The 11,746-nt window shown below is 35.6% G+C and overlaps 1 protein-coding gene across 1 annotated transcript; it reads left to right on the plus strand.

Annotated features, from left to right (window-relative positions):
- The first annotated feature begins 495 nt into the window (after positions 1 to 495).
- LOC137814017 (chromatin-remodeling ATPase INO80) lies at positions 496 to 11,457 on the plus strand. The gene is made up of 23 exons (XM_068616535.1): positions 496 to 756; positions 964 to 1,051; positions 1,223 to 1,619; positions 1,706 to 2,138; positions 2,229 to 2,429; positions 2,596 to 2,706; positions 3,328 to 3,755; positions 3,918 to 4,026; positions 4,100 to 4,180; positions 4,250 to 4,422; positions 4,847 to 4,972; positions 5,183 to 5,344; positions 5,431 to 5,488; positions 5,887 to 6,117; positions 6,262 to 6,408; positions 7,256 to 7,801; positions 7,931 to 8,188; positions 8,295 to 8,402; positions 8,871 to 8,965; positions 9,081 to 9,237; positions 9,476 to 9,673; positions 9,842 to 10,000; positions 10,811 to 11,457. The coding sequence occupies exons 1-23, from the start codon at positions 697 to 699 to the stop codon at positions 11,069 to 11,071; spliced, it is 4,587 nt and encodes a 1,528-aa protein (XP_068472636.1). The 5' UTR covers positions 496 to 696; the 3' UTR covers positions 11,072 to 11,457.
- The last annotated feature ends 289 nt before the right edge of the window (positions 11,458 to 11,746 follow it).

The following is an 11,746-nucleotide window of genomic DNA, read 5'->3' on the forward strand; positions in this document are numbered from 1 at the left end:
ATATTTATTTATAGATATATACAAATTAAGAACCATTCAAAAAATCATGTTTAGTTGAGGGAGTCCGAAATTCTTCAAATATTTTTTACTAATCCAATTTTAGTTTTATTATATTTTAAATTTACAACTCAATGATATAAGTTTTTATAAGATTTTGTGAAAAATTATTTTTCTTTCAATTATATGTATTAAAATGGTAATATTGTACTACTAAAAAAGGAAAATATATTAAAATACATAATGAAAAAAATTATTATTATATTAGAGTACACATATATTAAAATATATGAAAAAAAGGAATTAGTTTATTGATATTGAAAATTAAATATTTAGTTTCACTAAGAAAATATTTACATTTAATGTTGCTAATGTACGGTTTTTTTTTTATATAGATAATTCCATCTCCCTTCCGTTTCTTCTCGCCGTCTAGACACGGGAAAATCCCACCGTCAATCGTAACACACAGGTAAGCGCACTTTAGCATTAGTGTCACCTGTCCAGCGCACGTTAGTCAACGTCAGTGCTTCCATTCTCGATACTCTTTCTTTCTCGTCTCTTTCCCTCGCCTTATCCTGCGCACCACTCCGTTCCCCTTTTTTCTTTTAGGGCTACGCTTCTTCTTCTTCTTCATCTTCTTCTCATGCTTCGTCCAAAAACTAGGGTTCCTTCGTTCTCAAAGTAGTCGCGTCGCACCACATGGATCACAGACCGAAATCGAAAGATTCACTCCCTTACTCCACTCTTTTCAATCTCGAGGTCGGTACCAGTTATCTTCTTCGAGGGAAACCTTTGCGCTTCTTCTCACCGTTTCTGTCCTAATTAGCCTTTTCCGGGGTTTCTTATGATTTACCTGTGGGAATTTATTTGAATTTGATTTTAACAGTTTGCATTTTCTTTCAAAAAAAGAAATTTGAGGATTTTGGTATTTTTTCTTCTGCTGTTTCTGACTGCATTGTTTTGTAGTCTTTGGTGAACTTTCAACTTCCACAACAAGATGATGATTTTGATTATTATGGGAATAGTAGTCAGGATGAGAGCAGAGGCAGCCAAGGTAGACACTATTTCAATATTTTTTTTCTGTTTATATGAGACACTGTTACTTGGATTTTCAGTATTGTAGATATTACTGTTTGGCTAGTGAGTGGTTGTTTTGCTTGTTGCTTTGAGAGTTGAGACTTGAATATAAGTGTGTTCTGTATCTTTGTGATACTTTCATGAGTAGGTGGGGGGATTGCAAATCACAGTAATGGGAATGTGCATGGAAGGGAGTTGAGTTTGTTAAAGAAGAGGAGGTGGTCTCTAAACAGTGACAATGAGGATAGGAGCGGTTTTTATGAGACACACATGACAGAAGAGCGATATCGATCAATGTTGGGAGAGCATATTCAGAAATACAAGAGGAGGTATAAGGATACGATGAGTAGTCCTGCCCAAAATCAAGCTTCTGTTCCACCTGTGAAAAGCAGCACAGGGTTGAAGGCTCGAAAGTCGGGGAATGAGCGCAGGGGAGGATTACATGCTGTCGAGACTACATCAGAATGGATGAATGATTCGAGTTCCCAGAAACCAGGAAACTACCGTGATGCAGATTTCACGCCACCATATGGCACCACTGATAGGTTTGCCTTTTTATGGTGTTTGAGTTTTGGAATCATGAATCATTGTTTAAGATGAAATTTACCTTGCGTTTGTGAACCCCTTTCAGGATTGTGTATGAACCTGCATCTTTGGATATTGGGGATGGAATCATTTACAGGATTCCTCCAATCTATGATAAGTTGGCTGGAGCTCTGAACCTCCCAAGCTTCTCCGATATCCATGTTGAGGATTTTTACTTAAAAGGCACCTTGGATTTGGGTTCATTGGCTGAAATTATGGCTGCTGATAAAAGATTTGGGAATAGAAACCGAGCCGGCATGGGGGAAGCATTACCCCAATTTGAATCACTGCAGGCACGGTTGAAGCTCATGGGAGCTTCAAATTCTGCTCATACGTTCAGTCTGAAAGTGTCTGATGCTGGTTTGAATTCCTCCATTCCAGAGGGTGCAGCAGGAAGCATTAGGCGATCTATTTTGTCCGAGGGTGGTGTATTGCAGGTTTATTATGTGAAAGTTTTGGAGAAAGGTGACACCTATGAGGTATCTATCATATAACATGAAAATGTTTTTCCCTTTATACTCTCCGTCTATTTCTTTTTATCATTTAGCTTTGTCTTTGGACTGTTTTAGATCATTGAAAGAAGCCTACCTAAGAAACAAAAAGTGAAAAAGGACCCTGCTTTGATAGAGAAGGAGGAAATAGAACGATGTGGTAAGATTTGGGTAAATATTGTGAGAAGGGACATACCAAAGCATCATAGGAACTTCACTACTTTTCATCGAAAGCAGCTCATTGATGCCAAGAGGGTCTCAGAGACTTGTCAAAGAGAGGCATGGTCCCTTATTGCACTCCTTTTATACATTTCCTGTCTGTTATATTTTTGTATTGATTTGTAGTGTACCTAGAGTCTTGCTGTCTAGTCTAAAGATTTTGATGGTAGGCTTTGTACATGGAACTTTGTCTACATTAACTTATCTGGACCTTTTTCTCTTTCAGGTTAGAATGAAAGTTAGTAGATCCCTTAAATTGACAAGGGCAGCCGGAATGCGCACCCGGAAACTAGCTAGAGACATGTTGCTGTTCTGGAAACGAATAGATAAAGAGATGGTATATTTTAATTCCTTCCTGAAATTGATTGATTTTCGGATGTTGAATATTGAACACTGGAAGGACATGGATATCAAGAAGTTTATTGATTGTGGGGACTTTTGTGTGTCATGATGGCTGCATACCTCCCTTGCACACTACCTTCACCTTTAAAATCAGGTTTCATGGATCATAGTCAAGACTAGTTTTTACCCACTTGTGTATCTGTTTGCATTTGATTGATGTCGGTTTGTCTAATGGATAATAGTCTTGTAATCTCTTACCATTGGAATGATGTCACTGTATTTTGCATGTAGTGATAATGATTGATGAAGGCGCTACTGTATAGTTCTTTCAAACCAAATTATTTAATTTTGGGTCTAATACTGAATTTAGATGTTTTTTGTCCATTTGGGATACTGAAGATGAATTGGGATATTTTAAAATTGATATCAATGAGACCACGTTGTTGGTCTTGACACTTTATATAAAAATGGGTGGTCCATTTGGTAGAGACATGCAGATATGGCAACATGTACCTGGATTTATTTTTTGAATCTAAATATGTTGTGCTAGTGTTCATTTGTAACTTGTACATTAGACTTGGATATGCTGTAAATATTTTATCTCATTCCTTGACAGACAGAAGTGAGGAAGAGGGAGGAAAAAGAAGCCGCAGAAGCTTTGAGGCGTGAACAGGAGCTTCGAGAGGCAAAGAGGCAACAACAAAGGCTCAATTTTCTTATACAACAAACTGAGCTGTACAGTCACTTTATGCAGAACAAGTCAAACTTACTATCTTCAGAAACTTTACCCAACGTAGATGAAGATGCAAATGATCAAGATGCAATGGTTGATGACTCTTCAGATGCTAAGCCTGATGAGGAGGAAGATCCTGAAGAGGCTGAATTGAAGAGGGAAGCTTTGAAGGCTGCACAAGAAGCAGTTTTTAAGCAGAGAAGTTTGACAAGTGCTTTTGACACTGAATGCTTGAGGCTGCGCCAAGCTGGTGAAACAGAGTCACTTCCACCAGATGTTGCTGGAGCAAGTAATATTGATTTGCAAACCCCGTAAGTTTCTTCTATCTTTATCGGTTGCCGTGTAAATGTACTTCTGTACTGCATGGATCTGTACATGCAGGTCTTTCTTGATATTCATCTGGATAATGTTGAGGGATGTGTTAAGCATTATTGTATTCATTTGAATCGAGGTTTTGGATTGTTGTGTTGCAGCTCTACCATGCCAGTGGCATCCACGGTTCGGACACCTGAATTATTTAAAGGGGTTCTTAAGGAATATCAGCTAAAGGGTCTTCAGTGGCTTGTAAATTGTTATGAACAGGTTCGAGCAATCCTTGATAAAGTATGATTTATTTCATTTGGTTGTTAATTTGAAGGATTTTGGTTACTTTCAGGGTTTAAATGGTATTCTGGCGGATGAAATGGGACTTGGAAAGACAATTCAGGCCATGGCATTCTTGGCCCATTTAGCTGAGGTAGCTATTCATTCACCTTTTTTTGTACATTATTGTGGGACTTTATTGTAACCTTATTGTCCTTATCAGGAAAAAAACATATGGGGACCTTTTTTGGTTGTTGCACCCGCTTCAGTATTAAATAATTGGAATGAGGAACTTGAGCGCTTCTGCCCGGAACTGAAAAGACTTCCATATTGGGGCGGACTTTCAGAACGGACAGTACTTAGGAAAAGTATTAACCCAAAGGATCTTTACCGTAGGTAATGTTAATTTCTTTTGCAAAATTTCAACTATATTTAATTGAAATTTGAAAACTAAAAAAAAGCTGGTGTAGAACTGTATTATACAATGTAAATTTTGAAGTTCATTAAAACTTGAGCTTTTTGACATGGAATAATGGTTTTCTCACTTTTAAGTTATTGTTAAACAAAACAATTGGTTTTTTAACTGAGTAAAAAATGGATGTCAATGGTGGAATCCCTTTTGTTTTAGTAAGTATAGAAAGATTTGGTCATTATGGATACACTACTCATCTGCATAGAATCATCTTGTTTTGCAACCTTTGGGACTGTGTGATTGATCTAATCTATGTTTTGTCCCTCAGCTACCATTATAAGTTCCATTGTAATCTATTTGTTTGGTCTTTAATTTTCATTCTTTTTTGTATTGTAATTGTTTTACCAGGGAAGCTAAATTTCACATTCTCATCACAAGCTATCAGCTATTAGTATCTGATGAGAAGTATTTTCGTCGTGTGAAATGGCAGTATATGGTCTTAGATGAAGCCCAGGCAATCAAAAGTTCAACAAGGTTTGTGTGGTGCATTAGTCAATGAAATTTATTGTTAATTGATCATTATTCCATCCTTTTAACTGAAAAATATGGTTAATTATTTTATATTTTGCAATTTTTAGGGATTGTATCTTCACCAATTTTGCATGTATTGTGTTGATTATGTGGTCAGTGAAGAAGTTGTATTAACGCATTATGATTTCCCTTTTAATTTCTTTTGTTTGACAGTATAAGATGGAAGACACTTCTTAGTTTTAATTGTCGGAATCGCCTACTGCTGACTGGTACACCCATTCAGAATAACATGGCTGAGTTATGGGCTCTTCTTCACTTCATCATGCCAACTTTATTTGACAGCCACGAGCAGTTTAATGAGTGGTTTTCTAAAGGGTATATATTCCACCTTAAAGTCCTTGGATATGTTAGGTGGGTATTTAACTATGGTCTAACAATCTTTTATGATCTACCCATGTCAGAATTGAGAACCATGCAGAACATGGAGGTACTTTGAATGAGCACCAACTTAATCGATTGGTAAGTTTCTTGTTGATAGTCATGATGAGATGGTTAGGATGTGTTATTATATAATTTACATTATACTGTTTTTTTACGAACAACTAGAACTTTTATGGGCATATAAATAGCCTATTTTTTGGAATGTAGGGTAATTGCTTGGTGTTTCACAATAGGGGAAGTTGTTGATGGCATTCATCAAGCTCTTATCTTTGTGGTTGTGTGTTAAATTTTTTAGGAATTGTTATATTCACAATTTATAGAATTCTGTTAAAACTGGGATATGATGATTAAAATTACAGTAGGATTTGTTATGTGGTGACTCTTATTTTATTATTGTGCTAACTGCCTTTTATAACTTATTTTTACATCATTTTAAATCCTTATGTTTGAGCTCTAATTATTGCTTCTCCTAACAGCATTCAATTCTAAAGCCTTTCATGCTGCGGCGTGTTAAAAAGGATGTGGTTTCTGAGCTGACTAGAAAAACTGAGGTTACTGTGCATTGTAAGCTGAGTTCTCGGCAGCAGGCTTTTTATCAAGCAATTAAGAACAAGATCTCTCTTGCTGAATTGTTTGACAGTAACCGTGGGCAGCTCAATGAGAAGAGAATTCTGAATTTAATGAACATTGTTATTCAACTAAGGAAGGTAGACAATCCATAGTATTTCTGGCTTTCTTTTCTCGTTGTTCATAATTTTTAAAACTAGTTTTGTATTAATTCATTTTGAAATAAGGATTTTTTTTTCCACCAAGTGAGGCTGTAAAAAATATTACTCTTGCACATATGATAGGTTTGCAACCATCCAGAGTTGTTTGAAAGGAGTGAGGGAAGCACATACCTTTACTTTGCAGAGATTCCAAATTCCCTTCCACCTCCTCCATTTGGGGAATTGGAGGATGTTTATTATTCTGGTGGTCACAACCCCATATCATATGAGGTATTTCCTCATCATGCCTTATTTACTCGGTCAAAACATTCAATTTATTTTGTTGTGTATTGTTGCAAACTTGGCCACATTGGTTCCTTAAGAATTAGGTCTCTCCATTTCTGTTAGATCATGTGTTAACTGTAGGAAATTTTCATATTGTATTATATTTGGTTTTGTACGGCTGAAACTATCTTTGATGCTCTAGTTTAGAATTAAAAGCTAATTTGATCCATGAACAATTTTATGATACATGCAAATTCATTCAGGACTCTGGACCTTGTTGAAATGTTGCCACAGTTCAGTTTCTTATTCATTTAGAAGGCCAGCAATTGAAATTTTAGTGTGTTTTTTAGTTTATACCCTGTTATTGAGTTGGTAACTTTTATGGTCTATAATAAGTGGTTGTTATTATAAAGAGGGTTTTTTAATGGTATTAGACAGTAACACTGACACTGGTTGACTCAAGGTTGAGATTTGAGAAGAAGGAAAGAGGATATAGAAGGTTAAAGTGATGCTATATCTTTTTAATGTGAGAAAATGTATATAGAAAGAAACAAATAATGTAGAACTGAGGGAAGATAGAGGATAAATTAATGCTCTAATGAAAAGGTTAGTGGATTCCACGTGTTATGAGTTGCTGCCTTAATGGTAAAACTTGATAAGCATGGCACCTGTTGCATTTTTATTGTTTAAAAAAGAAGTATTTTCAATATCCCATGTCATGATGATATTGGTTTTTCTTCTTTCGATTAGGGTTTTTTCTTTTCCCTACAATTAGTTGCTTCTGCTATTTAATGTCAACTATGCTTCCTTTAATTCTTTTTTACTTTTGTTACAATTCCCAATGATTTTTCAGATGCCAAAACTTGTCTATGAAGAAATTATACAAAATTCAGAGACTTTCAGATCAGCTGTTGGTGGTGGTGTCTCCAGAGAATCTTTTCACAAACATTTTAGTATTTTTAGACCAGAAAATGTTTTTCGATCTGTATTCTCAGAAGACACTTACAGTAAAAGTGGAAACCTAGGTTTTACCCATTTGATGGATTTGTCTCCCCAAGAGGTGATGTTTCTGGCTACTGCTACTTTTGTGGAGAGACTATTATTTTCTATTACTAGAAGGGAACGTAAATTCATTGATGAAGCTGTAGACTTTCTAACGGAGACCATAGATGATGATCCAGACTGTAGTTACCTTGAGAAAGAAAAAGTTAGAACGGTTACACGAATGTTACTGGTGCCAACGAGATCTGAGGCTCAGTTTCTGCAGGAAAAATTGCAAACTGGGCCCAGCCATGCTCCTTTTGAGGCCTTGATTGTCCCACATGAAGATAGGCTGTTATCAAACGCTAGGCTTGTTCACTCTGCTTACACATATATCCCACAAAGTAGAGCTCCCCCAGTATGTTACGTTTTTCTATTATCTGCTCTTTATTTATGATTTTCCCAAATTTGTTGCCTTGTTTTTATTTTCTTTTTAAATAGAATGATAATTGATTATTGACCATTTTTTTTCTTTCTGTCTTCATAGATTGGTCTTCACTGCTCAAATAGAAACTTCTACTATAAAATGATTGAAGAATTACATGATCCCTTGGTTAAGAGGTTGTTTCTGGGATTTGCGCGTACATCTGATTACAATGGGCCTAGAAAGCCAGATGCTCCTCACCATTTAATTCAAGAGATAGATTCTGAACTACCTGTTTCTCACCCTGCTCTTCAGTTAACACACAGCATTTTTGGAACTTGTCCACCAATGCGTAATTTTGACCCTTCAAAATTGCTCACTGTAAGTGATGCTTTTAGTTTTGTTCATTCTCTAGCTCATGAAATTTCCTCTTTTCTTTCAACTTTCATCTTGAATAGATCATCTAATTTACATAATTTTCTTATAGGACTCTGGAAAGCTCCAAACACTTGATATATTACTAAAACGCTTAAGAGCAGGAAATCATCGTGTTCTCTTGTTTGCTCAGATGACCAAAATGTTGAATATTTTGGAGGTACTTTCAACATTTTATAATGATCCACTTTTGATATTGATTGTGTAAATAAATATAAAAATCCAGGATTGTATATTTCTGAGATGTCCAAATCAAAGATGTGAAACATGGGTAAGTGAATGAACAAAATTAGTTACTACTATAACCCTTAAGCACAAGTTTATTTGCTTTAAATGTAGTGATTACAACTCAAATCAACTTATGAGGAGACCTAGAAGTTGCATGTTTTGTGTGTATACACGTATGTTTGTTTTTATTTTCCTAAAGGTATTAGATGACTTGGGTTCAATTATGTTTTTAGAAAGTTGGGAACCTGGATTTATAGGTAAAGTTCAAATTTTATGTGATTAAATGGAAATATTCCTGCCAAGATCAGTATACAGAGGACATGAACATAAGCGTTCCTCTTGTCCTTTAACACTCGAGTATTTTTTTATATATGCTGACTTCTAATTCAATCATCTTCAGGACTACATGAACTATAGAAAATATAAGTATTTTAGACTTGATGGATCATCCACTATCCAGGATCGTAGAGACATGGTCAGAGACTTTCAGCATAGGTAATGTCTTCTAATTTATTTGTAATCTTTTTGTATTGTACTCTAGCTCGACTACTTATCATTACTTACTTTGATTATAGATATGTTTTTGATATTTCTTATTAATTTGTTGCAGGAATGATATTTTTGTGTTCTTACTGAGTACAAGAGCTGGTGGGTTAGGTATCAACTTGACAGCTGCTGACACAGTCATATTTTACGAGAGTGATTGGAATCCAACCTTGGATCTTCAGGCAATGGACCGAGCTCATCGTTTGGGCCAGACAAAAGATGTTAGTTCCACCTCTCACACCAACTTCTCCCTCAAATCACTTGTTCTACGATGTTAATCTTAACATATTTTTTGTGAATATCAACAATTGGTCTCTGGATTTTCCTTCATTGCATATCTGGAATTGATGCTTTGCCTTTCTCTGGTTCATGCACATTTTTTCTTTCTCAGACATTAAACCTACTCCTTTTTAGTTTGCAAGTGCTTTACTGATTTTTGAGGTATTTTTGAACTTGTAGGTTACTGTTTACCGACTTATATGTAAAGAGACAGTTGAAGAGAAGATTCTTCTTAGAGCGAGTCAGAAAAGTACTGTACAGAACCTTGTCATGACTGGTGGATCTGTCGGTGGTGATCTTTTAGCTCCCGAGGATGTTGTATCTTTGCTTCTAGATGATGCTCAGTTGGAGCAGAAATTAAAGGAGATCCCTATCCAGGTTGGTTGTGAATCTGCCTACCAAACTTCATTATTTTACTAAGTATTTAATATTCCTCTGACTAACTAAATGAAACACTTTTAGAAAAAGTTCCTTAAACCTTAGAACAATTTTGAAAAGTTTTCTGATTGTTTGACCTTTCTTATCCTTCATTACTTATCCTTCCAGGTAAAGGATAAGCAAAAGAAAAAACAACCTATGAGAGGCATTAGGGTAAATGAAGATGGTGATGCATCACTAGAAGATCTAACAAACTCTGCAGCTCAGGGTACTTCAGATTTTGATCCTGCCGTGGATCCGGAGGGTTCAAAGTCCAGTAATAAAAAGGTATCAATGATAAGGCTTCTATTTACTTTTTGGAGAGGATTTGACCTCTAATGAGGCTTTTTTGTTGTTGATGATGCTGATTGACTATATCTCTAATTTATTGTTTACAAAATTCTAGATACTCATTTCAGATCGTTGCATGATAAAGAAAATTGTTAATTTATATTAGAAGTTTGTAGTTTCTTATTAGAATGGAATTATCCGTTGCATGTGGTTGATCACACTTTTGCTTGCTTTTTATGTAAATGTTTTTGCCTGAAAAGAAAGCTGGAAACTCATGTGATAAAAGTTGTTCTTTGGGTAAATTCCGTTGCAATAAGTTTATCTATATATTACTGTACTGTTGTTTGAAAGGAAATTTAGTAGTCAAAGTGGGAAATTTCAGTGTTTTTTGTTGAGATGTTGATTATTAGTCTCCTTACCTTTAGAGCAGAACAAGGATGCAATAATTTTGAAAGAGTAGTCTATTTATATGCAATGTACAAATGTCACAAACTAACTATCCTTAAAACTAGTTAACCCTTAACTCTTCAATCTACCTTGATAGAAAAAAAGATAGACAATTATTTTCAATAAAACTAATTGACCATTAATCGATCGTGTTATCCATGACAGTGGGTTCATACGCAAAAGAACATCTCTTTCCAACACGGTGAATTTTTAAAATCTCTTATACTTTTGTTAGTTTGATCATTTATGTGAATTTGAGTGACTTGAAATTTTGGGTGTACTCATGTTCATGGAATCCAAATATTTTTTGTATTTTGATTGTTATGTTTAACTTGGTAACATAATACTGTTTTTGTGTAGAGAAAAGCTGCGTCGGATAAACACAAGCCAAAGAATTCTCAAAAGATGAGTGAATTTAGTACTGCACCCATGGACAGCGAATTGGAGGATGTCGATCCAGTGGGTCAGAAGCCCAAGAGACCGAAGAGGGTAAAGAAGAATGTGAACGTTGAAGATGCTTTTACTGGGACTGCTACCATTGTCCCAGAGCAGAACCAATTTCCACCTCCACGTGATTTTAATGCCGGAAGTTCTAAAGCAGAATCCGGCCAAGACAACTGAAGATTTTGTAACTAATGTCTCGCATATTTCCAGCCCTGTGGATTGACATTTTTGGGGAGACTGCTACATTGGCTCTCTTGTTGATCAACAGTTCCTAGTTCCCAATTTCTTGGTTCAAGTCTAACTGCAAATACTGGTGGCAAAGTTGAGTCAAGACAGACGAAGCTGTATATCCTAGGTTCAGGTTGTATATATTAGTCCTTAACGATATACTGATAGTTTGTACAGATTGGGCCATCCTTACTCGAGTTGATTTTTTGTGCGCCACAGCCAATATTTATTTCAAATGTTTAATATATACCATGATCTTGCTTGCCACTCTTGTAAGTCCGCCGCATGATTAATATACCATGATTTGAATCTCTCTTTACCAAGTTTAAAAATAACTTGTTCAATTAATCTGTATCAACTAGTTGTGGGATTGATCAAACTTAGAAGCCGGTGGTGGATAAATGCTAAGCTTGAAGAGTATCAATCTCATTATCAGTAGTGATGTAGGGATCACCTCTGTACTCCATCTTTTAGTATTTCACAAAAGGACCAAACTTGTTCAAATAATCTCCATACAGTGAATGCTTGTAAATCAGCTTTAATTTCCCGTTTTATTAAATAAGGCTATTAATCATCATCTCTGCAACTGCAAGGATGTGGAGGTGATTGACCAATCTCAGCTAT

Source organism: Phaseolus vulgaris, chromosome 1, assembly GCF_000499845.2.
Source record: "Phaseolus vulgaris cultivar G19833 chromosome 1, P. vulgaris v2.0, whole genome shotgun sequence".
Taxonomy (NCBI): Eukaryota; Viridiplantae; Streptophyta; class Magnoliopsida; order Fabales; family Fabaceae; genus Phaseolus; species Phaseolus vulgaris.

Coding starts and splice junctions, on each gene's coding strand:
- LOC137814017 (XM_068616535.1), top strand. CDS start 697: ATGGATCACAGACCGAAATCGAAAGATTCACTCCCTTACTCCACTCTT. Junction 6,118..6,261: donor TTGTTATTCAACTAAGGAAG/GTAGACAATCCA, acceptor CACATATGATAG/GTTTGCAACCATCCAGAGTT. Junction 7,802..7,930: donor CACAAAGTAGAGCTCCCCCA/GTATGTTACGTT, acceptor CTGTCTTCATAG/ATTGGTCTTCACTGCTCAAA.